This window comes from Vipera berus, assembly GCF_964194415.1.
Source record: "Vipera berus genome assembly, chromosome: 1".
Classification (NCBI taxonomy): Eukaryota; Metazoa; Chordata; class Lepidosauria; order Squamata; family Viperidae; genus Vipera; species Vipera berus.
In genome coordinates this window covers 23,006,927-23,022,247 of record NC_138202.1, presented here as the reverse complement: position 1 = coordinate 23,022,247, position 15,321 = coordinate 23,006,927, and the positions used below count along the sequence as shown (strand labels likewise).

At 41.5% G+C, this 15,321-nt stretch overlaps 1 protein-coding gene across 1 annotated transcript in view; it reads left to right on the top strand.

Moving 5' to 3' along the window:
• The window catches only part of NEMF (nuclear export mediator factor), a 42,719-nt gene that overhangs the window by 7,565 nt on the left and 19,833 nt on the right, over nt 1-15,321 (top strand). The window contains exons 10-18 of the mRNA XM_081318051.1: nt 1,642-1,717; nt 2,129-2,191; nt 4,513-4,590; nt 5,388-5,596; nt 7,257-7,433; nt 7,675-7,738; nt 9,085-9,173; nt 10,818-10,921; nt 11,822-11,884. Of these exons, the coding sequence (XP_081174177.1) occupies nt 1,642-1,717; nt 2,129-2,191; nt 4,513-4,590; nt 5,388-5,596; nt 7,257-7,433; nt 7,675-7,738; nt 9,085-9,173; nt 10,818-10,921; nt 11,822-11,884 (923 nt within the window). The remainder of the gene's footprint in view (nt 1-1,641; nt 1,718-2,128; nt 2,192-4,512; nt 4,591-5,387; nt 5,597-7,256; nt 7,434-7,674; nt 7,739-9,084; nt 9,174-10,817; nt 10,922-11,821; nt 11,885-15,321) is intronic.

Genomic DNA, 15,321 nt, shown 5'->3' with positions numbered 1-15,321 from the left:
AGTGGGACAAAAAAGTATTTAGTCAGCCACCAATTGTGCAAGTTCTCCCACTTAAAAAGATGAGAGAGGCCTGTAATTTTCATCATAGGTATACCTCAACTATGAGAGACAAAATGGGGGGAAAGAATCCAGTAAATCACATTGTAGGATTTCTAACGAATTTATTTGCAAATTATGGTGGAAAATAAATATTTGGTCAATAACAAAAGTTCATCTCAATACTTTGTCGACAATGACAGAGGTCAAACGTTTTCTGTAAGTCTTCACAAGGTTTGCACACACTGTTGCTGGTATTTTGGCCCATTCCTCCATGCAGATCTCCTCTAGAGCAGTGATGTTTTGGGGCTGTCGCTGGGCAACACGGACTTTCAACTCCCTCCAAAGGTTTTCTATGGGGTTGAGATCTGGAGAATGGCTAGGCCACTCCAGGACCTTGAAATGCTTCTTACGAAGCCACTCCTTCGTTGCCCGGGCGGTGTGTTTGGGATCATTGTCATGCTGAAAGACCCAGCCACGTTTCATCTTCAATGCCCTTGCTGATGGAAGGAGGTTTTTACTCAAAATCTCACGATACTTGGCCCCATTCATTCTTTCCTTTACACGGATCAGTTGTCCTGGTCCCTTTGCAGAAAAACAGCCCCAAAGCATGATGTTTCCACCCCCATGCTTCACAGTAGGTATGGTGTTCTTTGGATGCAACTCAGCATTCTTTCTCCTCCAAACACGACGAGTGGAGTTTTTAACCAAAAAGTTCTACTTTGGTTTCATCTGACCATATGACATTCTCCCAATCCTGTTCTGGATCATCCAAATGCTCTCTAGCAAACTTCAGACGGGCCCGGATATGTACTGGCTTAAGCAGGGGGACACGTCTGGCATTGCAGGATTTGAGTCCCTGGCGGCGTAGTGTGTTACTGATGGTAGCCTTTGTTACTTTGGTCCCAGCTCTCTGCAGGTCATTCACTAGGTCCCCCCGTGTGGTTCTGGGATTTTTGCCTACCGTTCTTGTGATCATTTTGACCCCACGGGGTGAGATCTTGAGTGGAGCCCCAGAACGAGGGAGATTATCGGTGGTCTTGTATGTCTTCCATTTTCTAATAATTGCTCCCACAGTTGATTTCTTCACACCAAGCTGCTTGCCTATTGCAAATTCAGTCTTCCCAGCATGGTGCAGGTCTACAATTTTGTTTCTGGTGTCCTTCGACAGCTCTTTGGTCTTGGCCATAGTGGAGTTTGGAGTGTGACTGTTTGAGGTTGTGGACTGGTGTCTTTTATACTGATAACAAGTTCAACCAGGTGCCATTCATACAGGTAACGAGTGGAGGACAGAGGAGCCTCTTAAAGAAGAAGTTACAGGTCTGTGAGAGCCAGAAATCTTGCTTCTTTGTAGGTGACCAAATACTTATTTTACCGAGGAATGTACGAATTAATTCATTAGAAATCCTACAATGTGATTTCCTGGATTCTTTCCCCCCATTTTGTCTCTCATAGTTGAGGTATGCCTATGATGAAAATTACAGGCCTCTCTCATCTTTTGAAGTGGGAGAACTTGCACAATTGGTGGCTGACTAAATACTTTTTTGTCCCACTGTATGTCGTAGTGGTCAGCAAACACACACTAATGCAAAACATTTCTTTCAGGTATGAGGAATTTCACCCTTTCTTGTTTTCGCAACACTCAAAATGTCCCTATGTGGAATTTGAATCTTTCAACAAGGTACAGTGCTATGCTCGGTTCTGGATGTTATATGTCATTTTTTTCATATCAAGGGCTGGAAATGTAATTAATTACTATACACTGAAGAAGGATTCTTCCTTGTATTTGTTTAATGAGAATCATCTGGTTATCTTCTTGAACATTTGAGGAGAACATTAAGGTTTTGAATTACTGATCTTGAGAGAATGTTACTCGGTTTTTGTGGGTAGATAACGTTTGTGGCAAAAGTGACCAGAATGAAATCTGCACAAAAAAGTGGCGTTACTGAGGCAAATTTTGTGCTTGAAATTGGTTTTGCAAATTTTCAAGTGGACATTTGAAGTAGATCTAAGTAAGGAGTACCGGTGGGTGCAGAAATATTCTAACTTCCATTTTTCTTGTTATATTTTGTATTTCTTTATGGTTTGGAAGGCAGTGGATGAATTTTACTCTAAGCTGGAAAGCCAGAAGATAGACTTAAAGGCATTGCAACAGGTACTCATCTTGTGAAAAAGTTAAAATCTTGAACTTTGTTTTGCTGAAAAATGGGCACGCTTGTTCACCTGGGAAGAATTATAATCTAGCCAATAAGGAAAGTTCTGGCTTGTCCACAGAAGCAATGATGAAACTTTGTTTCATCATTAGGCCAGAATGGTTACCAATAACAGCTAATTTGCTAGGTTGAACAACTTGGAAACTGCTTTACTGATCCTAAGTTATTATGGAAATTTTATATTCCTACATATTTTCTCTGTTAATTCTTCTATAGATTTAAGAGAAAAATTCACATCCCCCCCCCTTTTTTTTTAACTCATGGCTGTTTTGGTTTTTTAGAAAACAACAGGTTTAACCTCTCTCTATATATTTTCCTTCTTGTTCTTTTACCTTTGAATTTTCCTCTCTGCTTTTTCATTGTGTCCTTAGCATTACTCCACCTGAAAAGTTTAAGTCACTCAGATGAAGCTCTGCTAAGACTGAGCATTACCTAGTGTTTTTTTATTCTTTCTACACTGCTCAAGAGTTTTCCTATCTCAAAAAGTATTATGAGTCCTTGTGTCTAACATTATCTTAATTATTGTTGATACATATTGACCATTAAATCTCATAAAGATGGTCATTCTGTCATTTTTTTCTATGATTTCCTCTCCTTTGTTTTCATTACTCTATTGATTTAAAGTGCGTATGTGTGATTTGGTATGTTTGCCCACTGACAAAGAAATGATCAGTCTATAGTTTTAATAGTAGGTTTATTTTAACAGTGAGAGACAGAATAACAAAAAAAAATCCAGTAAAGTGCATTTCAAAAAAGTTACAAATTGATTTGCATTTTAATGAGTGAAATAAGTATTTGACCCTTCGCAAAACATGACTCAGTACTTGGTGGCAAAACCCTTGTTGGCAATCACAGAGATCAGATGTTTCCTGTAGTTACTCCAGGACCTTAATATGCTTCTTCTTGAGCCACTCCTTTGTTGTTTTGGCCGTGTGTTTTGGGTCATTGCCATGCTGGAATACCCATCCGCAACCCATTTTCAATGCCCTGGCTGAGGGAAGGAGTTTGTCACCCGGGATTTGATGGTACATGACCCCATCCATCGTCCCTTTGATACAGTGAAGTTGTCCTGTCCCCTTAGCAGAAAAATACCCCTAAAGCATAATGTTTCCACCTCCATGTTTGACGGTGGGGATGGTGTTCTTGAGGTCATAGGCAGCATTCCTCCTTCTCCAAACACAGCGAGTTGAGTTGATGCCAGAGAGCTCGATTTTGACCACAACACTTTCACCCAGTTCTCCTCTGAATCATTCAGATGTTCATTGGCAAATGTCAGACTGGACATGTCCTTTCTTGAGCAGGGGGACCTTGCAGGTGCTACAGGATTTCAGTCCTTCACTGCGTAGTATGTTACCAATTGTTTTCTTGGTGACTATGGTCCCAGCTGCCTTGAGATAATTGACAGATCCTCCCGTGTACTTCTGATTCCTCATCATTCTCATGATCATTGAAACTCCATGAGCTGAGATCTTGCATGGAGCCCCAGACCAAGGGAGATTGACAGTTATTTTGTGTTTCTTCCATTTGTGAATAATCGCACCAACTGTTGTCATCTTCTCACCAAGCTACTTGGAGATAGTCTTGTAGCCGATTCCAGCCTTGTATAGGTCTACAATCTTGTCCCTGACATCCTTGGACAGCTCTTTGGTCTTGGCCATGGTGGAGAGTTTGGAATCTGATTGATTCCCTTTAAGATAGTGCTCCTAATCTCAGATCATTACCTGTATAAAAGATACCTGGGCGCTAGAAATCTTGCTGATTGATAGGGCATCAAATACTTATTTCACATTAAAATGCAAATCAATTTATAACTTTTTTGCAATGCGTTTTTCTGGATTTTTGTGTTGTTATTCTGTCTCTCACTGTTAAAATAAACCTATCATTAAAATTATAGACTGATCATTTCTTTGTCACTGGGCAAATGTACAAAATCAGCAGGGGATCAAAAAATTTCTTCCATCACTCTGTGTGTGTGTGTGTGTGTGTGTGTGTGTGTGTGCATTCATTCATTCATTCATTCATTCATTCATTCATTCAGTATACAGGGAGGTGGAGGGTGTGTTAAGATGGAGAAAGAGAGACCTATGCTACACTTTTCCCAAATCCAGAATTTAAAATAAACTAACATTGCTTTTTGCCCTGTTTTCAAATGTTGCCATTGCCTTCAGTTCTTTTCCTTTTACGATTTACTTCCTCTGCCTATGTTAGGAGAAGGCTCAAATGAGTATGTTTCTTCTCCCACCTCTGTGCTTTTTCTTGAAAGGAAAAACAAGCACTGAAAAAGCTGGAAAATGTGCGGAAGGACCACGAATACCGATTAGAAGCTCTTCATCAAGCTCAGGTAGAAACATCAGTTCCTTTAAGTCCAATGGAAGACAGCATTATTGCACAATCTCAGTTTGTGCTTCCCATTCAAGGAATTCTAGCCTAATTTTGGTAAAATAATGTGTTCATACTGAAAGGTAATGCTTGCTGGAGTGGAAATGCTGGGCTAAATGAGCAGTTTACTGTGGCTTCAGCTTCAGATATTTGGAAGAAGATCAGGGTGTACATCTCTTTTGTGTGTTTCTGTCATGTTTGTATATACACTTAGACAAACACACAGCTTTCCCTCAGAACTGTTAGAATGACTATGTAGTCATGCATAGTGGCTTTCTACAGTAGACAGCTAAATATCTCTGCAGATTGTAAACCACTAAGAATTTTGTGAATGAGGATTGTAATCAATAAATCTGCCAGACTTAACCTTGATTTAGGGACAGCCTATTTTTCACAAAGGATCATTTGTGATCAGGACTACATCCATTTCTCAGTTTATTAAAACGGGCATAGCCATTTTATATTTCCAGATAAACTAAATCATTTTTTTTGCTCTTGCAATACCTGACTCTTTTTCCCCCCCTGAATTTTCCCCTTTTAAATCTCATAATTTGTTATTTCAGTCCTCTAGTTATTTTTGAACAGTGGTGTTCTACCAGTTCTTGAAAACTCGTGTTCCTGTAGCACAATACTCATAACACAACTAACATCCAGACACTGACTCTCAGCCCATTCAGCTCTGAAGTCTTTAGCGAGTTCTTCGTGATAAAAGGAAAAGCAATGACTCAACAGCGGCACTGTCTCCTTTACTTTCCAAAGGAAATTGACAAGGTGAAAGGTGAGCTTGTGGAAATGAACCTGGAGATAGTTGATCGAGCCATCCAGGTGGTCCGCAGTGCCTTAGCCAACCAGATTGATTGGACAGAGATTGGAGTCATTGTCAAGGAAGCCCAGGCCCAAGGAGATCCAGTGGCAAGTGCCATCAAAGAACTGAAGCTGCAGACAAACCATATCACAATGCTCCTAAAGTAAGTTACCAAGCAGATGAGAGGAAGGCCCCAAAATGTTAGGTAAAGGTTCCCCTGCACATGCGTGCTAGTCGTTTCCAACTCTAGGGGCCGGTGCTCATCTCTGTTTCAAAGCTGAAGAGCCAGCGTTTATCCGAGGACGTCTGTGGTCATGTGGCCAGCATGACTAGACGCCAAAGGCGCATGGAACGCTGTTACCTTCCCACCGTAGTGGTCCCTATTTTTCTACTTGCATTTTTATGTGCTTTCAAACTGCTAGGTTGGCAGAAGCTGGGACGAGTAACAGGCGCTCACTCTGTTACGCGGCACTCGGGATTCGACCCGCCAAACTGCCGACCTTCTGATCGACAAGCTCAGCATCCTAACCCACTGAGCCACCGCGTCCCTCAAAATGGAACTAGGATTTGCCTATCAAGGCAATATTGTATTTTAATATAATGGAAGGGAATCTGTTGACATCCAGATATCAGGCTTCAGTTCTCATCAAGATCAGTTAGAATGATCATACCTTAAGGATCTTGGGAGATGTAGCCTAGCAATTTCAAGATCAGGAATAGATGATTGTTAAATTGAAATTATAGTTGTAGAACTCACCACTCTGACAATGGCTGTGTTAACTTTCAAACTTTTGAAGCTACATGGAAATAAAAGGTCAAGACAAAATCAAACCCAGGCCCCCCAAAACCCCATCATTAACTTGTGCTAACCATGCAGATTTTTACTGTATATCTTCAGGAACGTAGAACAGAACCAGAATGAAAAATTGCGATCAAATATACCGTATATACTTGAGTATAAGCCGAATTTTTCAGCCCACTTTTTGGGCTGAAAAATTCCACTTCGGCTTATACTCCAGTCAACAAAAAAACTTACCGAGGACTTGTGCGCGGCCGAGGCTTTGGTGCTTCCGGGATCGCGCGCACCTCTCCCAAGCCACCGCCGTCCGGAGACCTGCCGAAGTTTGGGGAGGTTTGGGGAGGTGCGCGCCTCCCCAAACCTCCCCAAACGTCGGCAGGTCTCCGGACCTCCGCGCCCTGCCTGCCTGCTTCTTTCCGCAGCGGAAAGAAGCAGGCAGGCAGGGCGCGGAGGTCCGGAGACCTGCCGACGTTTGGGGAGGTGCCCAAACCTCCCCAAACGTCGCCGCGCGCAAGTCCTCGGTAAGCTCCGGGCGGTCACTTGCTTCGCGTCTCCTGAGGGAAGGGGGGGCGACTGGAGCGGGCGTGTTTCCTCGCCTGCTGGGCGCCGCGATTTGCCCGGGGAACGCGCGGGCCCCGAATGGCAGCGTGGAGCGAGGAAGCGGACAGCCAGGGCTTCCCCGAGAGCCGCGGCCACACAGGGTATTCCTGTGTATTCAGGCTTGCAAAATGGCGGATCGAGCCTCTGCTGGCGGCAGAGGCTTGCAGAGCGCGGATCCAGCCTCCGCCGGTGGCGGAGGCTTGCAGAACGGCGGATCAGCTTATACTCGAGTCAATAACTTTTTCCAGTTTTGGGGGGTGAAATTGGGGGTCTCGGCTTATACTCGAGTCGGCTTATACTCAAGTATATACGGTACTCAGTTATCCTCCTGAATATGAAATACATTAATTTTTTAAAAAATTATTATTAGAAGAGATGCTTCTGGTCAGCAAAACATGATTTATTTATTTTTTTGCTGGATTAGAAATCCGTATGTGATCTCAGAAGAGGAAGAAGATGAAGAGGAGGAAAAACCTAAAGTAGAAGAATCAAAGGGGAAGAAAAAGAAGAAGAAAGGCCAACAACTCCAGAAGCCTCTGAAGAATCACCCTATGCTGGTGGATGTGGATCTCAGCTTGTCAGCTTACGCAAATGCCAAAAAGTAAGAAAAGGGTAAGAATTGGCTGGCATACCTTTAAAAGTGGGGCCTTTTGGACAGATTGGTTCAAGGATTAAAGTGAGGCCACAGTTAGCTTTCTATTTAAATCCACTATTTTCTTCCCAATGAATGTCAATCAAATCATGCAGGATGGGCAAATATGATATCTTGCATCTACATTGAAATGTGCTCTTAATGGGGAGAGGGTTGGCCTAGAGACATGACATGCTTTTATGTTTTTCAGATACTATGATCACAAGAGACATGCAGCCAGAAAAACCCAGAAAACCGTGGAAGCAGCCGAAAAGGTACATTTGTGGCTTTCTTGCTTTCATTACTTACGGAAAAAGAAATTAGAACAGCAGTCTTAGTAATCTCTACTCAGACTGATATAATTTCAGTTTTCCTGAAGCTCTGTGCCTTTGATTTAATCAGCTGCACCATTTATATGTAGTGGCACATTAATCAGGCTGAAGGAGATGGCTTTGCAAAATAATTAGGTTCCCTTTTCAAATCTGGAACTACTGTCAAGCAGTGGTTAAAATCAAGAGGTTTAGTGTTTTAACTTGGGTTCAGCCAGGAATATCTACACTTGCTTGACTGGTGGGTGCATTTGGCGGGTTGCTATTGCAGTAAGTGTGGCCCATCATCAAATACTCCTTTACCAGAAGGCCTATGAGTGAAAATGCTCCACCTTTATTCACTAGCCTTCCAAGATAAAGTCTTCCATTTCCCATTTTATCTTTGTGGTTTTATTTTCTGAGCAAATGGGCACATTTTTAAACAGAGCACTGACCTGAAACTAGTTCTCATTTTTTTTCATGTGGCATACTTTTGAGCCCTTTTGGAGTCAAGGGATTGCCTTGGAAGTAAAGATAATGCCGGAGGCTTTTCGTTTGTTTTCCAATATGCAACTTTGTTAATCACATGAGCATTAGAAATTAATTAACAGGGCTGATAGAAGTGTTAGTGGATTCGTAGATGCCCATAAGACAGCGTGTTACAAATTCTAGATATAAGTCATGCAAGATGAGAGCTTGTACTAAAATATAGGCAGACTGAGAAAGGTGATCAAAAGTACCATAAATGTAGCAGCGTTAGGGTGTAAGGAAATTCAGAAAAATAACCTGGATTGCAGTTAGTAGAAGAAGAATACATCGGTATCTAGGAAGAGCTGGCTATTTTGGGACAGCTTTGTTTGATTCGTGTTTCCTGGGTGTAGACTGAATTGTTTCTTTAAAAGAAGAACTGGTGGATGGTTTTGTTTTGTTCATCTATAAAAGTAAAGGTAAAGGTTCCCCCAAACATGCGTGCTAGTCGTTTCAAACTCTAGGGGCCGGTGCTCATCTCCGTTTCAAAGCCGAAGAGCCAGCGCTTGTCCGAGGACCTCTTCCGTGGTCATGTGGCCGGCATGACTAGACGCCAAAGGCGCACGGAACGCTGTTACCTTCCCACCGTAGTGGTCCCTATTTTTCTACTTGCATTTTTACGTGCTTTCGAACTGCTAGGTTGGCAGAAGCTGGGACGAGTAACAGGTGCTCACTCTGCTACGCGGCACTCGGGATTCAACCCGCCAAACTGCCGACCTTCTGATCGACAAGCTCAGCATCCTAACCCAGTGAGCCACCGCCTCCCTTTTTGTTCATCTATACAGGCTTTCAAATCAGCAGAAAAGAAGACCAAGCAAACACTGAAAGAAGTCCAAACAGTTACTACCATTCAGAAGGCTAGAAAGGTTTACTGGTGAGTTTCCTGCAATGGGAATAAGCAAGCACCCCACTGAGTACCTTACTTTTTTGAGGGAGAAAATAGGGAGTTGAAAACAGATGCGACACAGCATTGACTGAGTATTCAGTTATTCTAGAACAGGGGTCTTCAAACTCGGCCCTTTTATGACTCATGGACTTCAACTCCCAGAATTCCTCAGCCAGGCATGCTGGCTGAGGAATTCTGGGAGTTGAAGTCCATGAGTCATAAAAGGGCCGAGTTTGAAGACCCCTGTTCTAGAACGTATGATACTAATGCAAGGGTGCAGACATCACTTTTGAAGTCCACAGAGCCCTGCCTTGATTGGTTGGGCGCAACGTTTGTTTATATTTGATAGGATTGGCAATAATAAGAAGCAAAACGGGTGTTTTAAAATCTCGCAGATATTTAAGGTATCCACTCATCCCTTAAAATTCCTGCACCTGCTTCCTGGGAAACAGGATTTGGCCCTACGTAGTTTTGAAGTATAGTTCTCGATATGCTGTACTATTGCTAAGGTTCCTCAGGCTGAAGGAAGTTATACACCCTTGTTCTAGGACAGCCACTCCCAAACCTTTCTTTACCCAACACCCATAGTATGCTTCTGATATATTCTCGCACCCCTTACAAATTTCGAAATAACGGCAACAAATTATGCATGTGTACTATAATTTTGAAAAGCCAAGTTTTTGCACCCCCTGAATATTGTCTTGTTCTAGGACTTTGGAGGCTATGGGTATGTGCCTAGTACAGAGAAAGTACAGTAATCACAACTTCTGTTTTATTTTTTTTGGCCAGAGGATGAATTGAGCATTTTCCTTCCTTTGCTATATTTTAGAACAAAGTTTCTTAACTTGATGTCTATTAGCTCAAAAGATTGACAGCCAGCATGACTAGTTATAGTCCCAAAACTTTTGAAGGATATAAATTGGAGATGTTTTAGATAGATTGATCCCATAGCTATCATTTAAAGCACTTTTAAAAAGTGCCACTTGTGTTCATATGTACACGTTCCTCTGATATTATTTCTGTGTAATTTATATTTTGTCTTTCATTCAGAAGCTCAAGGGGGTATATGTATACTCTCTCCTCCCCCCCTTACAATAAAACTGTCTGAGTTACATTGGACTGTAAGAAAGTGACTGGCCCAAAATCACTCAGTGAGCTAGAAAATAGAAACTTTCTACTACTATTCCTATATCTTGATTCTTTAACATATGAATGTTTTTAAAATATGGGTTTAAATTGTGGATTCTTTCAATTATGATAAACTACTTATCAATATTTTAAAACTATTCCAATGATGAATGATTGCTGACACTGCTCCCAGAAATTAATATATTTTGTAAATAAAGTACAGTCAGTTGGGAAGAAGTAGAATCCTACATTAGAGAAGGTTGCTGCTATTTTTCTAGATTTTTTTCACTTTGCAATTGTCTTGCATTTCTGCAAAAAACAGGACTCAATGCAGACAGAGTTTAGAGTTCCTGAAATACAATTCTGCAGCAATCCTTTTGTATCACATTTTCATCTGAGTGGGAAATTGAGGTTAGTAAATGGTGGACTAAATATTCCTAAGAGTCAAGAGGTTCCGAGAATTACTTATATCAATATTTTGTTTTGACTTGATTATTGTGACAGGTTTGAGAAATTCCTGTGGTTCATTAGCTCTGAAAATTACCTTGTTATAGCTGGAAGAGACCAACAACAAAATGAAATAATTGTCAAGCGATACTTAAAGCCAGGTGAGTGACTTGTTTCACATTAATCCAGAATACTGCTAAATGTATTTAACATTGAATAGAATCCTATGTGATGTTTAAGTATTCATTAAAAGCGTGTTGAATTCAGCTCTGACATTGTTCTGTATGATATCAGCTTGATGCGTTGTTAATGCCGTTAGATGTTGATCATGCCTTGTTCAGTACATATTATTTGTTACAGTCTAGAGAACAAGCAAAAAACAAAATATATGTGAAGTGCAAATGTAAAGCCATTGAAAAAGTAGCCCTGATTACGGTAGTTTATAGCCGTATTACTAATACTGTGTGATTTTCTGCTAAATGTGGCATTCCGGATGGGGTTACTGATGAGCCATTTCAACAGCAATGCAACTTTGAATAATATTTTCATAGACTGGAGAATGATTATGTAATCCCTTTTGTGTTACAAAGGGACGCGGTGGCTCAGTGGGTTAGGACGCTGAGCTTGTCGATCAGAAGGTCGGTAGTTTGGCGGGTCGAATCCCGAGTGCCGCGTAACAGAGTGAGCGCCTGTTACTCGTCCCAGCTTCTGCCAACCTAGCAGTTCGAAAGCACGTAAAAATGCGAGTAGAAAAATAGGGACCACTACGGTGGGAAGGTAACAGCGTTCCGTGCGCCTTTGGCGTCTAGTCATGCCGGCCACATGACCACGGAGACGTCCTCGGACAAGCGCTGGCTCTTCGGCTTTGAAACGGAGATGAGCACCGGCCCCTAGAGTCGGAAACGACTAGCACGCGTGTGCGGGGGAACCTTTACCTTTACCTTTACCTTTTGTGTTACAGTATATCTTCTTAACAACTAAGCCAGAAAATACATAACTTCTATCGGTGCATATTTTTGTTCTATCATCGTAATTGCTCTTTCCTGTTTCTTCCATATAAGGTGACATTTACGTCCACGCTGATCTCCATGGAGCAACCAGTTGTGTCATTAAGAATCTATCAGGTAATGATTGTAGGGAGCAGTGCTTAAAGCAAAGGGCCCATTAAAGGTTAGAGATTCTTAACTGCTTTCAAAACCTTTGGGTTAATGCTTACATTGGATCAATAGGTTGTGGGCCAAAGGATCGTTTTAAACTGGTCTATTTTTTTTTTGCAAGTTTAGAGAAGGAGAGGTTAAGAAATAGAATTTTAAGGGAACTTGTTTTAACAAGATGGCATCCCTGACTTGAGATTGTCCAATAAGTAATTTTTTTGAAATTACTTGTACTCCTGAACATCTTGCTTAGTTGCATTAGAGCTGATACAAATTGAACCTAAATTCTGTTTTCTTGATAAATGATACGTGTAGTTGAAGAACCTCTCTCCTTTGAAAAGCCTGCTACATATCTTTTGGGAGATAGCCATAAGTGGGCAAGAACCCCCAAGATCTCAATGGGGCAGCTTTCCCCCCCCCTCCAATGCATCTCCCATGTGATGGGAATTGTAGCCACCCCCTTTGAAGAGCATCAGGACAGGGAAAGCTGAGACAAAGTGACCTCTTTATTCATCATATTGTATCTGAACGTTCCTTCTGACAAAATCAGAGCAGCTTTTATACAGTGTACGTACCTTCAAAAATTCTTGTGAATATCAGTTACTGGAGGCCACTAGTAGGACTTGGGCTTGGCATATTGGTTATTGAGTGCCCTGAAGCATATGATTAGACTTTTCTTCCAACTGTGCTCATCATCCTCTAAGCGTAGCATGCAAAGTTGAACCTGGGGCAATATTCCAGACCATTTGTGTTAGGCATATGGTGTTAGCCTACAATGTTGGGTTGAAAATATATTAACCATAATGCTATGTCTTTAAGTTGTTAATTGGCCAATGGGTGTGTAAGTGTTCTCATGGCCATAAGAGGAAGCTAGGAACGTAGCTTCTTTCTCTCTCTGAATTCACTGCTTTCTACTATTACTGTTTTTGCTCTGCTGTTGGTTTACTACTGTTGTAAACCTGAACTGTGTATTGACCTCTGGACCGGTAAGAAGACTTTGTAGTTTGGATTACTCCTTGGACTGTTGCTATTGTGTATGACTTGGACTGTTTATTTTTGACTGTGCATTTTTGTTTTTACACCACCTCAAAGTAAAATACTTTTTGCTTTTAGAACTCAGTGTATTTCTGTGTGTGACTTTTACTGCTCTCAGTGCCCTTCCTTGTCTGTGCAACTCTTTGGTAGCACAAGGAGACCTCTGCACAACAAATTCCATAACACTGGTTATGGGCCCAGGCCTGTACTGAGAGTTAGTACACACAGTATTCCTAGCTGAGTTTGTATTTGGTGTAAAATGGCACAAGAACAGTTGTCAGGCATCTCCTGGATAACCCGGTTGGATGGGACAAACTATGTTTCCTGGTCCACAAAATGCTGCTTGCTTTTGCGCAAGGAAGGACTATGGGCTGTTGTAAATAACCCACCAGATACTACTGCTTGGGATCCAGATGACGAAGAGGATGCAAAGAAGTTAGACGACTTTAAACGAAGCAACGAGAAAGCTCTTTGCATTATTGGACTAACACTGAATGACCAGCAGCTTGTCCATATTCGTGGTGAGGAGTCTGCTGCTAGGTGTTGGGATGTTTTGCGAAGGCTTTATGTTCGTGACAGTGTGGGTGCACATATACACCTTACACGTAAGCTGTTTAGGGCTCGTTTGCAGAAGAATGGAGATATGCTGACCCATTTAAATTACATGAAGGCAACTTTTCAAGAGCTTCATGAAAAGGAGCTGATTTTTTCAGAGTTGCATCAGGTCTACATTATTCTGTCATCTTTGGATGAGAGTTATGATGGATATGTTTCTTCTTTGGAAGTCCTGACCAGAGAGGAACTGACATTGACTAACATTACTGGGAGATTGCTGGAAGAGTCCAGAAGGAGGCGTGACAGAGACCAGCTGAGAGAAACACAGCCACGAGAGAAGCAGCAATTCACCACTGCTTACAACGTCAAGAAATGTTATTCTTGTGGGGCTAGAGGGCATATAGCCAAATTCTGTAGAAAGGGTAAAAAACAGAATGTGAATAGCAGTGGGAAGGCTAAGAAGGGCATTGGTTTGGCTATTTCTGGTGAACCAACATCCAGAAACAATGAATTGTGGGTTGTTGATAGTGGGGCTTCACAATGCATTACTAAAGTGAAAAAGAGGTTTGTTAATATGAAAAACAGCAACCAATATGTTTCACTAGCAAACGGTTGGAGGATGAAGGCCTCTGGTGAAGGTAATTCCTATTGTCCATGCATTGATGAACAGTTACCTATGTTATATATACCTAAACTAAGATTCAACTTGTTATCTGTAAGGGAATTGGTTAAGGTTGGGTTTGTGGTAACATTCAGAGGGGAGCAATGCACTATTGAGAGGAATGGAACCTGTGTAACTGCTAATTTGAAAAATGGTTTATTCGTTCTCACAAGTAACCAGGTTAGTACAGTTAAAGCTAACTCAATATGTGAGAACAAGAAGCCACATGATGAATGTATACATTTATTGCATAGGCGGTTAGGGCATGTAAACTTTAACTCACTACGTAAAACAGTGGAATTAGTAGAGGGAGTTAAACTGAAGCCATGTAGTAAGTATTTGAATTGCAATGCCTGTAATCAGGAAAAGAGCAAGGCAACTCCTGCAAACAGGATAAACGGCTTCAAAACAACTGTACCTTTGGAAGTTGTGTTTGCTGATTTAATTGGACCCATGAAACCAAGTTTAGGAGGGTCATGTTATATTTTAAGTATATTGGACCACTACTCTAGATATGGTTTTTGTTATCTGCTTAAGTCAAAGGCAGATACTTTCCAACAATTTGCAAACTGGCTGAAGTTCGTGGAGAGAAAAACAAAGAGAAAGGTTCAGTGCATAATTACTGATAATGGTACTGAATTTACAAATAAGTGTTTTGTTGATATGCTACAATCAGCTGGCATTGAGCATAAACGTTCAGCCCCTTATAGACCTCAACATAATGCTTTTGTTGAGAGACGTGGGCAAACGTTACAAGCCATGATTAGAACTATGTTAAGAGATTCTGGCTTAACAGATAGACTGTGGGGGGAGGCAGCAAAATGTGCAAACCATGTTCTGAATATAGTTGTTAATACTTCTACTGGTAAAATACCATATACAATATGGCATGGTAGAAGACCAAACCTTGATTACCTGCACACGTTTGGCACCCCAGCTTGGGTCCACATTCCTGCACAACTCAGGAGTAAAGGCCAACATAGGGCTAGGCAATTATACTTCGTAGGTTATGAAGCTAATCACAGATCCTATCGTTTCTGGGAACGAGGCACAACTAATGTATATAACAGTGCTAGTGCAAAATTCCTTGAGCACGTTGGTTGGGATAGGTTAGAGCAAGAAGCTGTTAATACTGATCCTCTAGTGTTTGAGGACT